At 43.3% G+C, this 13,112-nt stretch overlaps 1 protein-coding gene across 3 annotated transcripts in view; it reads left to right on the top strand.

The window, feature by feature from the left end:
* Positions 1-13,112, top strand: part of VCL (vinculin) — a 272,569-nt gene that overhangs the window by 222,511 nt on the left and 36,946 nt on the right. For all 3 annotated transcript variants that reach the window (XM_073581038.1, XM_073581039.1, XM_073581037.1), the window contains exons 12-16: positions 9,425-9,624; positions 9,962-10,090; positions 10,175-10,324; positions 10,990-11,098; positions 11,183-11,485. In XM_073581038.1, the coding sequence (XP_073437139.1) occupies positions 9,425-9,624; positions 9,962-10,090; positions 10,175-10,324; positions 10,990-11,098; positions 11,183-11,485 (891 nt within the window). The remainder of the gene's footprint in view (positions 1-9,424; positions 9,625-9,961; positions 10,091-10,174; positions 10,325-10,989; positions 11,099-11,182; positions 11,486-13,112) is intronic.

The following is a 13,112-nucleotide window of genomic DNA, read 5'->3' on the forward strand; positions in this document are numbered from 1 at the left end:
AGGCCGAGCCGCCAGCATACCAGGAGCAGCCGCTCGAGTGGTGGGAGCGGCTGTCGTAAACGCGACCGGCATGACTCTGAGACGTCCAGAAGAAACGTCACGAGTGCATCTGAGGAGCCTCCGAGATCGGTACCCCTGATTGACAGCGGTGGTGAGTGATCTACGTGAATGTCATCCTTATGGTAACAGGGTTCCATTTTCTCTGTTTGATCACTAGGGGTCGAGGAAGGCTAGCAGCAAAACCAAGAATAGGGAATGCGGCCTATGCAAACACCCACTGGCAGATCAGTGGCAGAAAGACCTCTGCGCTGACTGTATAAATAAAACTATACAGGAGGAAACCCCTGATTTGGTGACTAGCCTTAAGGCCATAATACAAGAGGAGGTGACAGGTTCCCTAAAGGCAGCCCTTAAAAAGAAGGATAAAAGAAGCCGTAGAAGGGATTCTGATTCAGAGGCCTCACCAGGGCAGAAATGTCGGGAAAGATCCTTGTCCCCCTCCACCTCCTCTTCCTCTACTCAGTCCTCAGAATCCTCCTCGGACAGCGATATAGGCGGCCGTCCATGTTTCCCTACAGAGGACGTGGAAAAGCTGGTCAAAGCTATCAGGGCTACAATGGGCCTTAAAGAGGAAAATACTCCTAAATCATTGGAGGATGTGATGTTTGGAGGACTGGAGGAAAGGAAAAAAACGTACGTTCCCTGTAAATGATAAGATAAAGGCCCTAATTGACAGGGAATGGAAAAAACCTGAGAGGTCAGGGGGCTTACCTTCTACATCAAAAAGAAGATACCCATTTGAGCTAAAGGATTCTGAGACCTGGGAAAAAGTTCCAAAAATTGATGGGGCCATAGCCAAATCTTCAATAAAGGTATCTCTACCATTAGAGGACTCTGGCATGTTGAAAGACCCGCTTGATAAAAAAGCAGACTGTTTCCTAAAGCATATCTGGGAAGCTTCGGCAGGTGGATTAAAACCAGCGATAGCTTGTACCTGTACCGCTCGTGCCCTCATGGTCTGGCTACAACAAATAGAAAACCAGATCAAGGATAGAGTTCCTAGGGATGAAATTCTGTCTAATCTGACACTGGTACACGGAGCAGCGGCTTTCCTAGCGGATTCCTCTGCAGATTCCGCAAGATTGACAGCTAGAGCAGCAAGCCTGTCAAATGCGGCAAGACGAGCCCTGTGGCTTAAAGGGTGTCCCGGAGATTTACGATCAAAACATAGGTTATGTTTCATTCCATGTGATGACCAATTCCTCGTCGGAAAAAAACTAGAAGAAATTTTGGAACATGCGGGGGATAGGAAGAAAAGCTTTCCTCGATTTCCGGGAGAACCTAAAAAGCAGCCCTTTCGGAGGAGGAGATTTAACAGGGGTCGTCCCCCGGGAAATAGGAAAAACTGGGACTTTAAAGAAAGGAGAGGATCGGGCTATATGTTTAAAGGGCCCTCCACTTCCTCCAAAAAATCTCCCCAATGACATCGGGCCGGAGGTAGGGGGAAGGCTTTCTTTCTTCCTTTCCGCCTGGGCAAATATCTCCCCCAGTACATGGGTCCTAAACATAATAAAGGACGGTTTAAGAATAAAATTCATCCGTCCTCCCAGGCATACCTTTATAATGACACCCCGAAGGAAAGCCCAAGAGCAACAGCTGGCCCTGGAGACGGAAGTCTTGGGACTAGTGCAAAAAGAGCAATCCTTCCTAGGGTTGATATTGGACTCCGAGCGACAACGCTGCCTCCTACCAGAGAACAAAGTGACCAAGATAAGGGGCCTAGCTCGCACAGCAATACAAAGACCAGCTATGACACTGAGGAACACAATGTCCCTTTTAGGCTCGTTGACATCATGCATACCCACGGTAGCGTGGGCGCAGTACCACTTAAGACAATTACAGTGGGAAGTTCTGTCAGCACAGAAACAATTAAAAGGGCATTTAGAGGGCAAACTATATCTCTCCGTGGCTGTAAGAGATTCCCTGCTCTGGTGGACTGTAGAAAAGAATCTAACAGCCAGTGTTCCGTGGCAAAAACCAGTCGAGGACATCATTACAACCGACGCGAGTGCCACAGGATGGGTAGCACACCTAAGAACCCACTCAATACAGGGGACCTGGTCCTCGCTAGAAAAAGATCAGGGTTCAAATGTAAAAGAACTATTGGCAGTAGAAAAAGCCGTAAAACCTTTCCTTCCCTTGCTTCGGGGCCGCCACACCCGGGTCATGACGGACAATCAGGCAGTAGTAGCCTACACCAATCACCAGGGGGGACGAGATCTCGGGGCCTCATGCAAATATCGGATCTACTTTTCCAGCTGGCAGAACAACATCTGTTATCCATCACAGCACTGCATATAAAGGGGGTAGAAAATACACAGGTAGACTTCCTGAGTCGCAGGCACCTAAGACAAGGGGAATTGTCCCTAAACCCCCAAGTCTTCCAACAAATAGCTCAGGCCTGGGGCAAACCAGAAATAGACTTGTTCGCTACCGCACACAACAGGAAGGTCAGGAAGTTCTGCTCACTGAATCCAAGGGAAAACCCCTTCGCAGTAGATGCCCTACAAATACCCTGGAAGTTCATCCTGGCCTATGCATTTCCCCCGATAACAATGATCCCAGTAGTGGTCAGGAAAATCAGGGAGGATCGAGCGAGAATAATTCTTATAGCTCCGTTTTGGCCGAGGAGACCTTGGTTCTCCCTTCTGAGACTCGTGTCAGTGACAGATCCATGGATATTACCGGAGATTCCAGACCTGCTTTCCCAGGGACCAGTGGTCCACTCTCAAGTGAAGGGCTTACATCTAGCAGCCTGGAATTTGAGAGGGCGCTACTGAGTCGCCAGGGATACTCTCCAGGGTTAGTCTCCACCCTGTTGAAAAGCAGGAAACCTATAACATCCCAAATCTACGGTAGAACATGGAAAAAGTTCCTAGACTTCCTAGTGGAACCCTTGGGGGATCTAGCTCCAGTGGGACCTATCCTAGAATTCCTACAGTCGGGGCTGCGACTTGGGTTAGCCACTAACACACTCAAAGACCAAGTCTCAGCTTTGGGGGCCCTATATAACTGCAACTTAGCAGCCAATAGGTGGGTGTCCCGGTTCATAAAGTCCTGTGGCAGGTCAAGGCCGGTCATTATCCCAAAGATACCACCCTGGGACCTCAACCTAGTCTTATAGGCCTTAACCAAAGATCCCTTTGAACCACTACTAGAGCTGTCACCAAAGCTACTTACACTTAAAACTGTGTTACTGGTAGCCTTAACATCAGCCCGGAGAGTGAGCGACCTACAAGCTCTATCTATATGCCCTCCATATACGCAGATCTTGGATGACCGAGTGGTTCTAAGACCAGACCCGACCTACCTCCCCAAGGTAGTCCAAAAGTTTCATAGGAAGCAGGAGATCTCCTTGCCATCTTTCTGTAACAATCCTAGAAACCCTGGGGAACAAAAGTTCCATACATTAGATGTAAGAAGAGCCATATTACAGTATATGTCAATAACTAGTCAGTGGAGGAAAGATCAGTTCCTTTTTGTAGCCTTTCAGGATGGTAGAAAAGGGTACGGGGTAGCTGAGTACCATTGCCAGATGGATCAGGGAGGCCATTATGTTATCCTACTCTGCAAGTGGCGCTCCGGTTCCAGAAGGCATCAAGGCTCACTCCACCAGAGCCTTGGCTACCTCCTGGGCAGAGAAGGCTGAGGTATCGATTGAACAAATTTGTAAAGCCGCTACTTGGTCCTCACCTTCCACCTTTTTTTTAGCACTACCGACTTGATCTATCTTCCTCTACTGACCTAACCTTTGGTAGAAGGGTGCTGCAAGCGGTGGTCCCTCCCTATGGTGTCTTATTCTACAAAAGTCTCTCGTGTGCGTCATAGGAGACAGGAAAACACCAAGGTCACTTGCGGTAGCCGGTTGACGGCACCTGTATATTCCCCCCCTTTTCACTCCTTTGGTGTGCACTATAGTTTGGGTGCTTTTTTAGTTAGAAATAATGTGATAGTTTTACCATGTGTACTAACCCAGGGAAGCCTCTCATGCTCTGTAAACCAGCTGAAGCGAGGGAGAGGTACCGCCCCTTTTATCTTCAGTAGGGTTCCTGTCCTGACTGGGCGGATCCTCTCTCATGTGTGCCGTCATGGGCTCCGGAAAAATCGGCTACCGGTAAGTAACCTTGGTGTTTTTGGCGGTATGATGAAAAAGCATAGTTTTTTTTGTCACAGTTTTTATTTCTTTATAGAATTCACTGAAGGATATAAATATTGTTAGTGTTAGAGATTGCATCGATAAAAAGTTTTTTTTCATAAATATACTTATTTATTGATTTAAATATTTTTTGCTCTGATTTTTACAAATGTATTTTTTTTCTTAATCACTCTATGGTATTTTAACTTTTAGTAGTCTGATCGCTGGTAGAATGCATTTCAATTCTCCGGCATTGCAATATATTTCACCTGTCAGTGTTATGATGATCTCTGTGCACAGAATGATTGGTAATGATCTTTCTATGTGTGTGAAGTGCGGTCATCCTGTCTGCCCAGGTCATTGAATGCTTGTAGCTGTTCTCCAGTTGCTGTTGGCCCATCTACATAGGCCCCTTGTTAGTCTGGTGACACCCCATTAGGATGTTTTAGAAACTCTATAATAGAGGATTTGTTCCTGGCTGTCCGAACAGATGGGGCAGTAGTTTAGTTTATAAGCACTATTCCTTTTTGTTTTGTTTTTTTTGCACAGGAGTTATGCAAGATTTTTAGCTCTTACAAGACCCTTATATAGTTACATACTTACAAAGATTGAAAAAAGACCCAGGTCTGTGAAGTTCAACCTTTCTCGACCAATTCTACTTTTTGTCACTAATTTAACTATAACCAACAATGTTATGTGTATCGAGGAAATCATCCAGCTGTTTTTTAAAAGATGTTAGTGTCTGCCCTTACTACTTGTGGTAAGGCATTCTGTAGTCTGTTTGCTCTAAGTGTAAAGATCCCTTTCCTATTTAGCTGCCAGACTTGCCTTTCTTCCTCCCGTAGGGAGTGCCCCATGGTCCTTAGTATGGTTTTTCGAAGGAATAAGTCATGTACCAGTCATATACTGACCGCACATATAATTATACATGTAAATAAGATCTCCTCTGAGGCGTCTTTTTTTCTAACCTAAACAAACCCAACTTTTTCAACCTCTCGTCATATGAGAGACCTTCCATCCCTTGTAGTAATCTAGTTGCTCGCCTTTGAACTGACTCTAACTTCTGAATATCCTTTTTTAAATGTGGAGCCCAAAGCTGGATCCCATATTCTAGATGTGGCCTCACCAGTGATTTATTAAGAGGTAACAATACATTGGGATCTCAGGATTGTATCTCTCTTTATATATCCTAAAATCTTCTTTGCTTTTGCGGGTGCTTGACATTAAGTACTGCTGCTCAGCTTACTTGTACCCGGAATACCCAAGTCCTTCCCCTGTTCTGTAGTACCAAGTATACTCTCATTTAATATAAACTCAAAAAGAACAGAAAAAATGGAGTAACCGAGAACCACCAAGGAAAGGAGTAAATAAAAAACACCTTTTATTGAATACATTTAAAAATTCATTATTAATGATATAATAAATAGAGGTCTAATAAGAAGGATAAGAATAGGGAGAAACATCAAAATCCAATGCAAAACATATATAAGCAGTAATGACATGCACCATATAGATCAGTTCCCAATAGGGACATTGAGAAATAGGCAAGATAGATAGACAAGAAGTGTTCAAGAGCTAAAGTGCCATATGCTGTTCAATGTATTGTGTAGTGCTTAACCATGATAAGGGAGGATTTTGATGAGCCCACCACAACTGCCCTGACGCGCGTTTCACTTTGTTTTCTCAAGTGGAGATGTCCTATTTTTTTAACGTATTTGCAGCAATAGAATAACTCCGTCCTAGGTGCATTACTCCACATTAATATACATTGAACCTTATTTGCCAAGTATTTGATCATTCAGTCATCTTATTCAGATCGTTCTGCAATATTGTAATGTCCAGGTCAGTTTTTACTGTTCTACATAATTTGGTGTCGTCAGCAATGACTGACACTTACCGTATCTCTCAGTCGTATCCATTAGGTCATTAATAAAGAGGTTAAAAAGAATCAGTCCTTTATTATTATTATTTGAACAAATTCATATAAAGTTTGGGATCCCTCATAGTGATGTTTAAAGATATTTGCAATTGAGACGTACCATTCACCTGTTTCCATTTCCTAGAATGTGAATATCCAGATATCCATTTATAGGAGTGCTATCAACTCAAGGACCCACAAGCTTAATATCCTCCCTAAATAGCTTTCTATTAAATTCTAGAATTGCTTCTACTCAACTTGCTCTAGAGCAGGGGTCCCCAACCTGTAGCTCGGGAGCCACATGTGGCTCACGGTCCCATGAATTGTGTTATTAGAACAAATTCATATAAAGTTTGGGATCCCTCCATAGGGATGTTTATAGATATTTGCAAATGAGACGTACCATTCACCTGTTTCCATTTCCTAGAATGTGAATATCCAGATATCCATTTACAGTCGTGTCCAAAAGTATTGACACCCCTGCAATTCTGTCAGATAATACTCAGTTTCTTCCTGAAAATGACTGCAAACACAAATTCTTTGGTATTATTATCTTCATTTAATTAAAAGAATTGTCCTAAAACCAAATTGGATATAATTCCACACCAAACATAAAAAAGAGGGTGGACAAAAGTATTGACACTGTTCGAAAAATCATGTGATGCTTCTCTAATTTGTGTAATTAACAGCACCTGTAACTTACCTGTGGCACCTAACAGGTGTTGGCAATAACTAAATCACACTTGCAGCCAGTTGACATGGATTAAAGTTGACTCAACCTCTGTCCTGTGTCCTTGTGTGTACCACATTGAGCATGGAGAAAAGAAAGAAGACCAAAGAACTGTCTGAGGACTTGAGAAACCAAATTGTGAGGAAGCATGAGCAGTCTCAAGGCTACAAGTCAATCTCCAAAGACGTGAATGATCCTGTGTCTACCGTGCGCAGTGTCATCAAGAAGTTTAAAGCCCATGGCACTGTGGCTAACCTCCCTAGATGTTGACGGAAAAGAAAAATTGACAAGAGATTTCAACGCAAGATTGTGCGGATGTTGGATAAAGAACCTCGACTAACATCCAAACAAGTTCAAGCTGCCCTGCAGTCCGAGGGTACAACAGTGTCAACCCATACTATCCGTCGGCGTCTGAATGAAAAGAGACTGTATGGTAGGAGACCCAGGAAGAACCCACTTCTTACCCCGAGACATAAAAAAGCCAGGCTGGAGTTTGCCAAAACTTACCTGAAAAAGCCTAAAACGTTTTGGAAGAATGTTCTCTGGTCAGATGAGACAAAAGTAGAGCTTTTTGGGCAAAGGCATCAACATAGAGTTTGCAGGAGAAAAAGAGGCATTCAAAGAAAAGAACACGGTCCCTACAGTCAAACATGGCGGAGGTTCCCTGATGTTTTGGGGTTGCTTTGCTGCCTCTGGCACGGGACTGCTTGACCGTGTGCATGGCATTATGAAGTCAGAAGACTGCCAACAAATTTTGCAGCATAATGTAGGGCCCAGTGTGAGAAAGCTGGGTCTCCCTCAGAGGTCATGGGTCTTCCAGCAGGACAATGACCCAAAACACACTTTAAAAAGCACTAGAATATGGCTTGAGAGAAAGCACTGGAGACTTCTAAGGTGGCCAGCAATGAGTCCAGACCTGAATCCCATAGAACACCTGTGGAGAGATCTAAAAATGGCAGTTTGGAGAAGGCACCCTTCAAATATCAGGGACCTGGAGCAGTTTGCCAAAGAAGAATGGTCTAAAATTCCAGCAGAGCATTGTAAGAAACTCATTGATGGTTACCGGAAGCGGTTGGTCGCAGTTATTTTGGCTAAAGGTTGTGCAACCAAGTATTAGGCTGAGGGTGCCAATACTTTTGTCTCGCCCATTTTTGGAGTTTTGTGTGAAATGATCAATGTTTTGCTTTTTGCGTCATTCTCTTTTGTGTTTTTTCATTTAAGACAAATTAAATGAAGATAATACCAAAGAATTTGTGTTTGCAATCATTTTCAGGAAGAAACTGAGTATTATCTGACAGAATTGCAGGGGTGTCAATACTTTTGGCCAGTCGATTTGGCAGACTGGCAACTGATGAATGTCATGGGTGTGGGGAATTGGGAGCGGATTTCTGGCATCTTATTTGGAATTGTGGGGTAATACGAAGATAGTGGAGTGAAGTGATAACTACATTAGAATAGATAACTGGGATACCAATAAAACTTAGTCCAGAGTTGTGTATCTTGGGAATTGTGGATGAAGACCTGTGGGTGCACTATGATAGAATATTTCTCCGTGAAGTTCTATTTATGGCTAGGAAAGCAATAGCGTTAAGGTGGATGGGGGGGGGGAGCCTTCTACTATTAATCAATGGAAAAAATTAGTGAATAATATGATACCATATTATATAGAAATAGAGGATGTCCCCAGAAGTTCGTGAAGATGGTGATGGTGAGAGAGATGGTGTGATTTATTTATTAATTCCACAGCGCTTTACAGACATTATTGGCACTGTCCTCGATGGGGCTCACAATCTAAATTCCCTATGAGTATGTCTTTGGAATGTGGTATGAAACCGGAGTACCCGGAGAAAAACCACACAAACACAGGGAGAACATACAAACTCCTTGCAGATGTTGTTCTTGGTGGGATTTGAACCCAGGACCCCAGCACTGCAAGGCGTGATTCACCCTTAACACACCTATCTCCTAATGCCATGACTTCATCTATCTCATGACACAAAAGCTAGGTTAATATCTCTGCCCACAAAGATAAAAGATCCAGAGGCAAATATAGCTGAAAATCAACAGGACTCCGTTCCTAAATTCTGATTGTCCTTGATTAGGAATAGATCAGGTGGCCAAAGTGTATATAGTACATACTGTGTCCATAAAAAAAAGAAATCTTCCTTTTTATCTATATAAAAGTCATGTACAGAATGTGAGTGGTCACAAAACAAATGTTTTTAAGAATAAGCCTTCTTTCACCTTGTGATCAGCTATTCACACTTGGCAAGTCTATGGATACTATTATCCTGTAGCAGATACAATGGGGGAAAAATACTATATAATTTGGGGAACTGCATCGCTGCCCACCTATTGTAAAAACAAGATTTATCCTCTGAGTACTCCTATACTATCTGCATGTTTGTCCCTCTAATTTTCTTTTCTTGAATATATAACTTTCAGATTCTCCATTGGAGAATATTGAATGTTGTTTTTAAATGAAAATTGAACCTAAACATTTAATAAATACACAGCCTTTCATACCCCATATTCCTGCGAGTTTGTGTTGATCTTGGTCTTTTTCTACCTCTACTTAAAGGTCAGGCTGCCATTCGTGGCCTAGTAGCTGAAGGACGACGTTTAGCTAACTCAATGATGGGGCCTTTCCGACAAGAGATGTTGGCCAAATGTGACCGTGTGGAACAGCTTGCTGGGCAACTTGCTGAACTGGCTATACGTGGTGAGGGAGATGCGCCCCAGGCTCGTGCAGTAGCAGCTCAGCTCCAGGAGGCATTAAAGGTAACCTTGTCCAATATTAATGTTGATTGGCCATTGGAACATTTTAGTTTTCTCTTCAATGATTTTAAGGAGAAAATGCAGAAAGGAAAAAAAAAACGTTCCCATAATTCAGTGCATCAAAGATTATCAAAATATGAATTTAAAGGCCCATAATTCACTTCAGATTAAAATTGGCCAAACCCGCCAAATATGGGTGATTAAGGAGGGGAGCGGGAATGTTTGCAGGAGATTGGTGTGAATTCTAATGCCATGTCCTTTTGCTTTTCACACTCACTATTTTGCTAGCTAATATAGCTTGGCCATTGGAGTGTTTCTTACAAATTTTTTTTCCTTAAAGGATCTGAAGTCAAGAATGCAGGAGGCGATGACACAGGAGGTGTCTGATGTTTTCAGCGATACCACCACGCCTATAAAACTCTTAGCTGTGGCTGCTACCGCACCACTAGATGCACCCAACCGAGATGAGGTTAGTAGAAATGAACTGTTGATAAATAATTGGTACGATATGAATTATAAACGCTATATGTTTTGTTTTAAAAATTGGAAATAGGTCTTTGAAGAGAGAGCTGCCAATTTTGTGAACCATGCAGCACGTTTGGGGGCCACAGCTGAGAAAGCAGCAGCTGTGGGAGCTGCTAATAAAGCCACAGTGGAAGGAATACAGGCAGCAGTGAAGACCGCCAGGGAGCTAACGCCGCAGGTTTGGTTTAAAGAACAGTGTAACATTCTTAATTCCTGAGCCATCTTTCATTTTAATTTTATGATCCCCTTTTTCCCAGAGCCATATTTTTTTTTCTGTAAGTATGGCCGTGTGAGGGTATGTTTTGTTGCGGGACAAATTGTACTTTTGAACGACACCATTGATTTTACCATATAGTGTACTGGAAAACAAGAGGATTCTGGGAGGAACAGACAAAGTACTGAACTTCGAAATAGACACGTTGCAAGAAGGCAGCGCAACCAAAAGCATCAAAGTATACGAGACCCTATACTATATTAGTGTAAATTTAGCCGTTGATTCTTGCCAATTACCCAACGTGTTTGGGGGTTCCCTGCCCTTTCATTGAGGAAAAAAGGTTAGCGTCTTTATGAACTCAATGTCCTGATGTTTTTGTTCTTCAGGTAGATATCAGCAGTGGCTTACTTCGCTCCCCCACACAGCAAACACATGCACATTCAGCTCAGCTGAGCAGTTGCAAGTATGGCGAGTCAGGAGGGATAGCTGTTAGTTGAACAAGTGGGGTAATTACATGGGCACCGTTTGTAAGACTGGTGTCATTTGCGTTTTCATCAGGTGATTTTTGCAGTTTTATTTTGAAAATGATTTCTGTTTCATTTATTAAACTTGTTCTGGATGTTATGTAGGTGGTGTCTGCAGCTCGAATTCTGTTACGTAATCCAGGAAATCAGGCAGCTCATGAGCACTTTGAAACCATGAAGAACCAGTGGATTGATAACGTAGAGAAGATGACAGGTTTGACTTTGTATATTGTATAGATTATTGCATATGCTTTTCTTTGCCATGTAAGATTCATTCTTTTTTATTTTTATGAAACAGGTCTGGTTGATGAAGCCATTGATACAAGGTCTCTCTTGGATGCATCAGAGGAAGCCATCAAAAAAGATATTGACAAATGCAAGGTGGCTATGGCTAATATGCAGCCCCAAATGTTAGTTGCAGGAGCCACTAGTATAGCCCGCCGTGCCAACCGCATTTTATTAGTAGCCAAAAGGGAAGTAGAGAATTCTGAGGATCCAAAATTCCGTGAGGCTGTGAAAAAGGCATCAGATGAGCTCAGCAAAACTATTTCTCCCATGGTTCTAGAGGCTAAAGCTGTAGCTGGCAACATCTCAGACCCAGGTAACTAATCACCATTTTTTGTATTTAAGTGAACAGAGCTGGTCTTTAAAGCAACTGTTCAAATCCGTTATCTGCCATTAACAGGTCTTTGGGAAATTACATTCCTTGTTCTCAGCTCACATTCCAGAGTATAATACAGTAAATACAATTTTGTAACCATCACCTCGTGCTTTCCATATGCTTCAACATTGAACTGATCGAAATGGAGGACCGCTAATGTGCAGATCAATCCGCATCTGTACAAGGATATGGCAAACGCATCTTTTGGTCAAAAGTACTTGATATTGCACATCATATTGGAAAATTGGATACTTTCTAAGCTCAGATGCAAAAGTTGGTCCATTAGGAGATAAAATCACTCCTTATTCCTATCTATTCATTTCTTCAGTGATTCAAAGTCTAATTATTACCCCCAAATGTCTAAACGTGGTATCCACATATTGCATAATGCTTCATAATAAGACCATTTTGTATTGGCACATGATGCTGTTGGATTAAAGTTAATATCCAGGAAAAATAGTAAAAATGCTGATGTTATCCAGAGAGAAAGCAAAGTTCTAATGATCTTATCCCTTCCACTCCTGTGATCCATGGGGGTCTGTGCCATGACTGCTAGTTCAGACCCTGAATTTGGAAAGGTGCATCATTCATTACCTTGAACGTTTTTTTTTCTTTAGAAAATCCTTACAGCCTAGGGCCTTGACTCATCATTATTGCTTCACCACTTTTCTGAATAATCTGCTAATTTTTAGTGGCTTTAGTATTTGTGCTGTATTCTCTATACATTTTGCACCAGTTTTTAACCTTCATTTTTACATTTTTGGATTTTTCCTCGGCAACTATTATCCAGATATTTTAATATCATGAACTGCAAATTTTACCAAAATATTCCATATTTTTTCTTCTCCCATGACAGCACCACCTGAGAGAGAGGGTATCCGCCCACCAGGACAGGAAACCTAATGAATAAAAAGGCGGTACCTCTCTTCCGCATCAGTTCGGTTTCCTGTCCTCGTGGGAACTTGCATAATGAAGCTATACACTGTCCGGGAACGTAGGATGCCGTGCGCAGGTGAGGTGACGCCGGTCGGGAGGTTGGTGCAGTGCCTTGCAGTCTGAGACCTCTTGGGCAAATGTCTCCAAGCTGACACAAGGTTCCAGTCTACGCGCGCTGGGGGTTACCGGAGCATCCAATCGATGTGCGCCGGGTCTCGCTTCCATTTCTGCGCAGAGCCGGGGACGCTGGAGGAAGCTGGTGTATCCTGGGGCCGAGTGCGCCGGAAAGTGAGGCCGCCCGGACATGCGCACGCACGGGACGGAAGAGGTTATCTGGCGCATCCCGGTGACGTGGAGCCACGGGGACTGCAGCGGCCATCTGGGACTGCGCATGCGCAGGGCTAAGGGGATTCTTGCACACAGCGCGCCGGATTTAAAAGCTCAAGACTGAGCCAGAGGTGGGCCGGGCCATCCGGTATTTAAGGGCAAGTGCCCAAGAAGATGTGGCATTCCTGCAGCAATCCAGACCATGGATGAAATGCAGCAGCCACAGCAGCAGCGTCGCCTGACGCCACCGCAGCAGCCGCCACAGCCATCACTGCCACTATCCTCTTCGCTGCAGTCGACACAG

The sequence above is a fragment of the Dendrobates tinctorius genome, unplaced genomic scaffold (genome assembly GCF_039654945.1).
Source record: "Dendrobates tinctorius isolate UK_male_01 unplaced genomic scaffold, ASM3965494v1 ptg000068l, whole genome shotgun sequence".
NCBI classification, from domain to species: domain Eukaryota; kingdom Metazoa; phylum Chordata; class Amphibia; order Anura; family Dendrobatidae; genus Dendrobates; species Dendrobates tinctorius.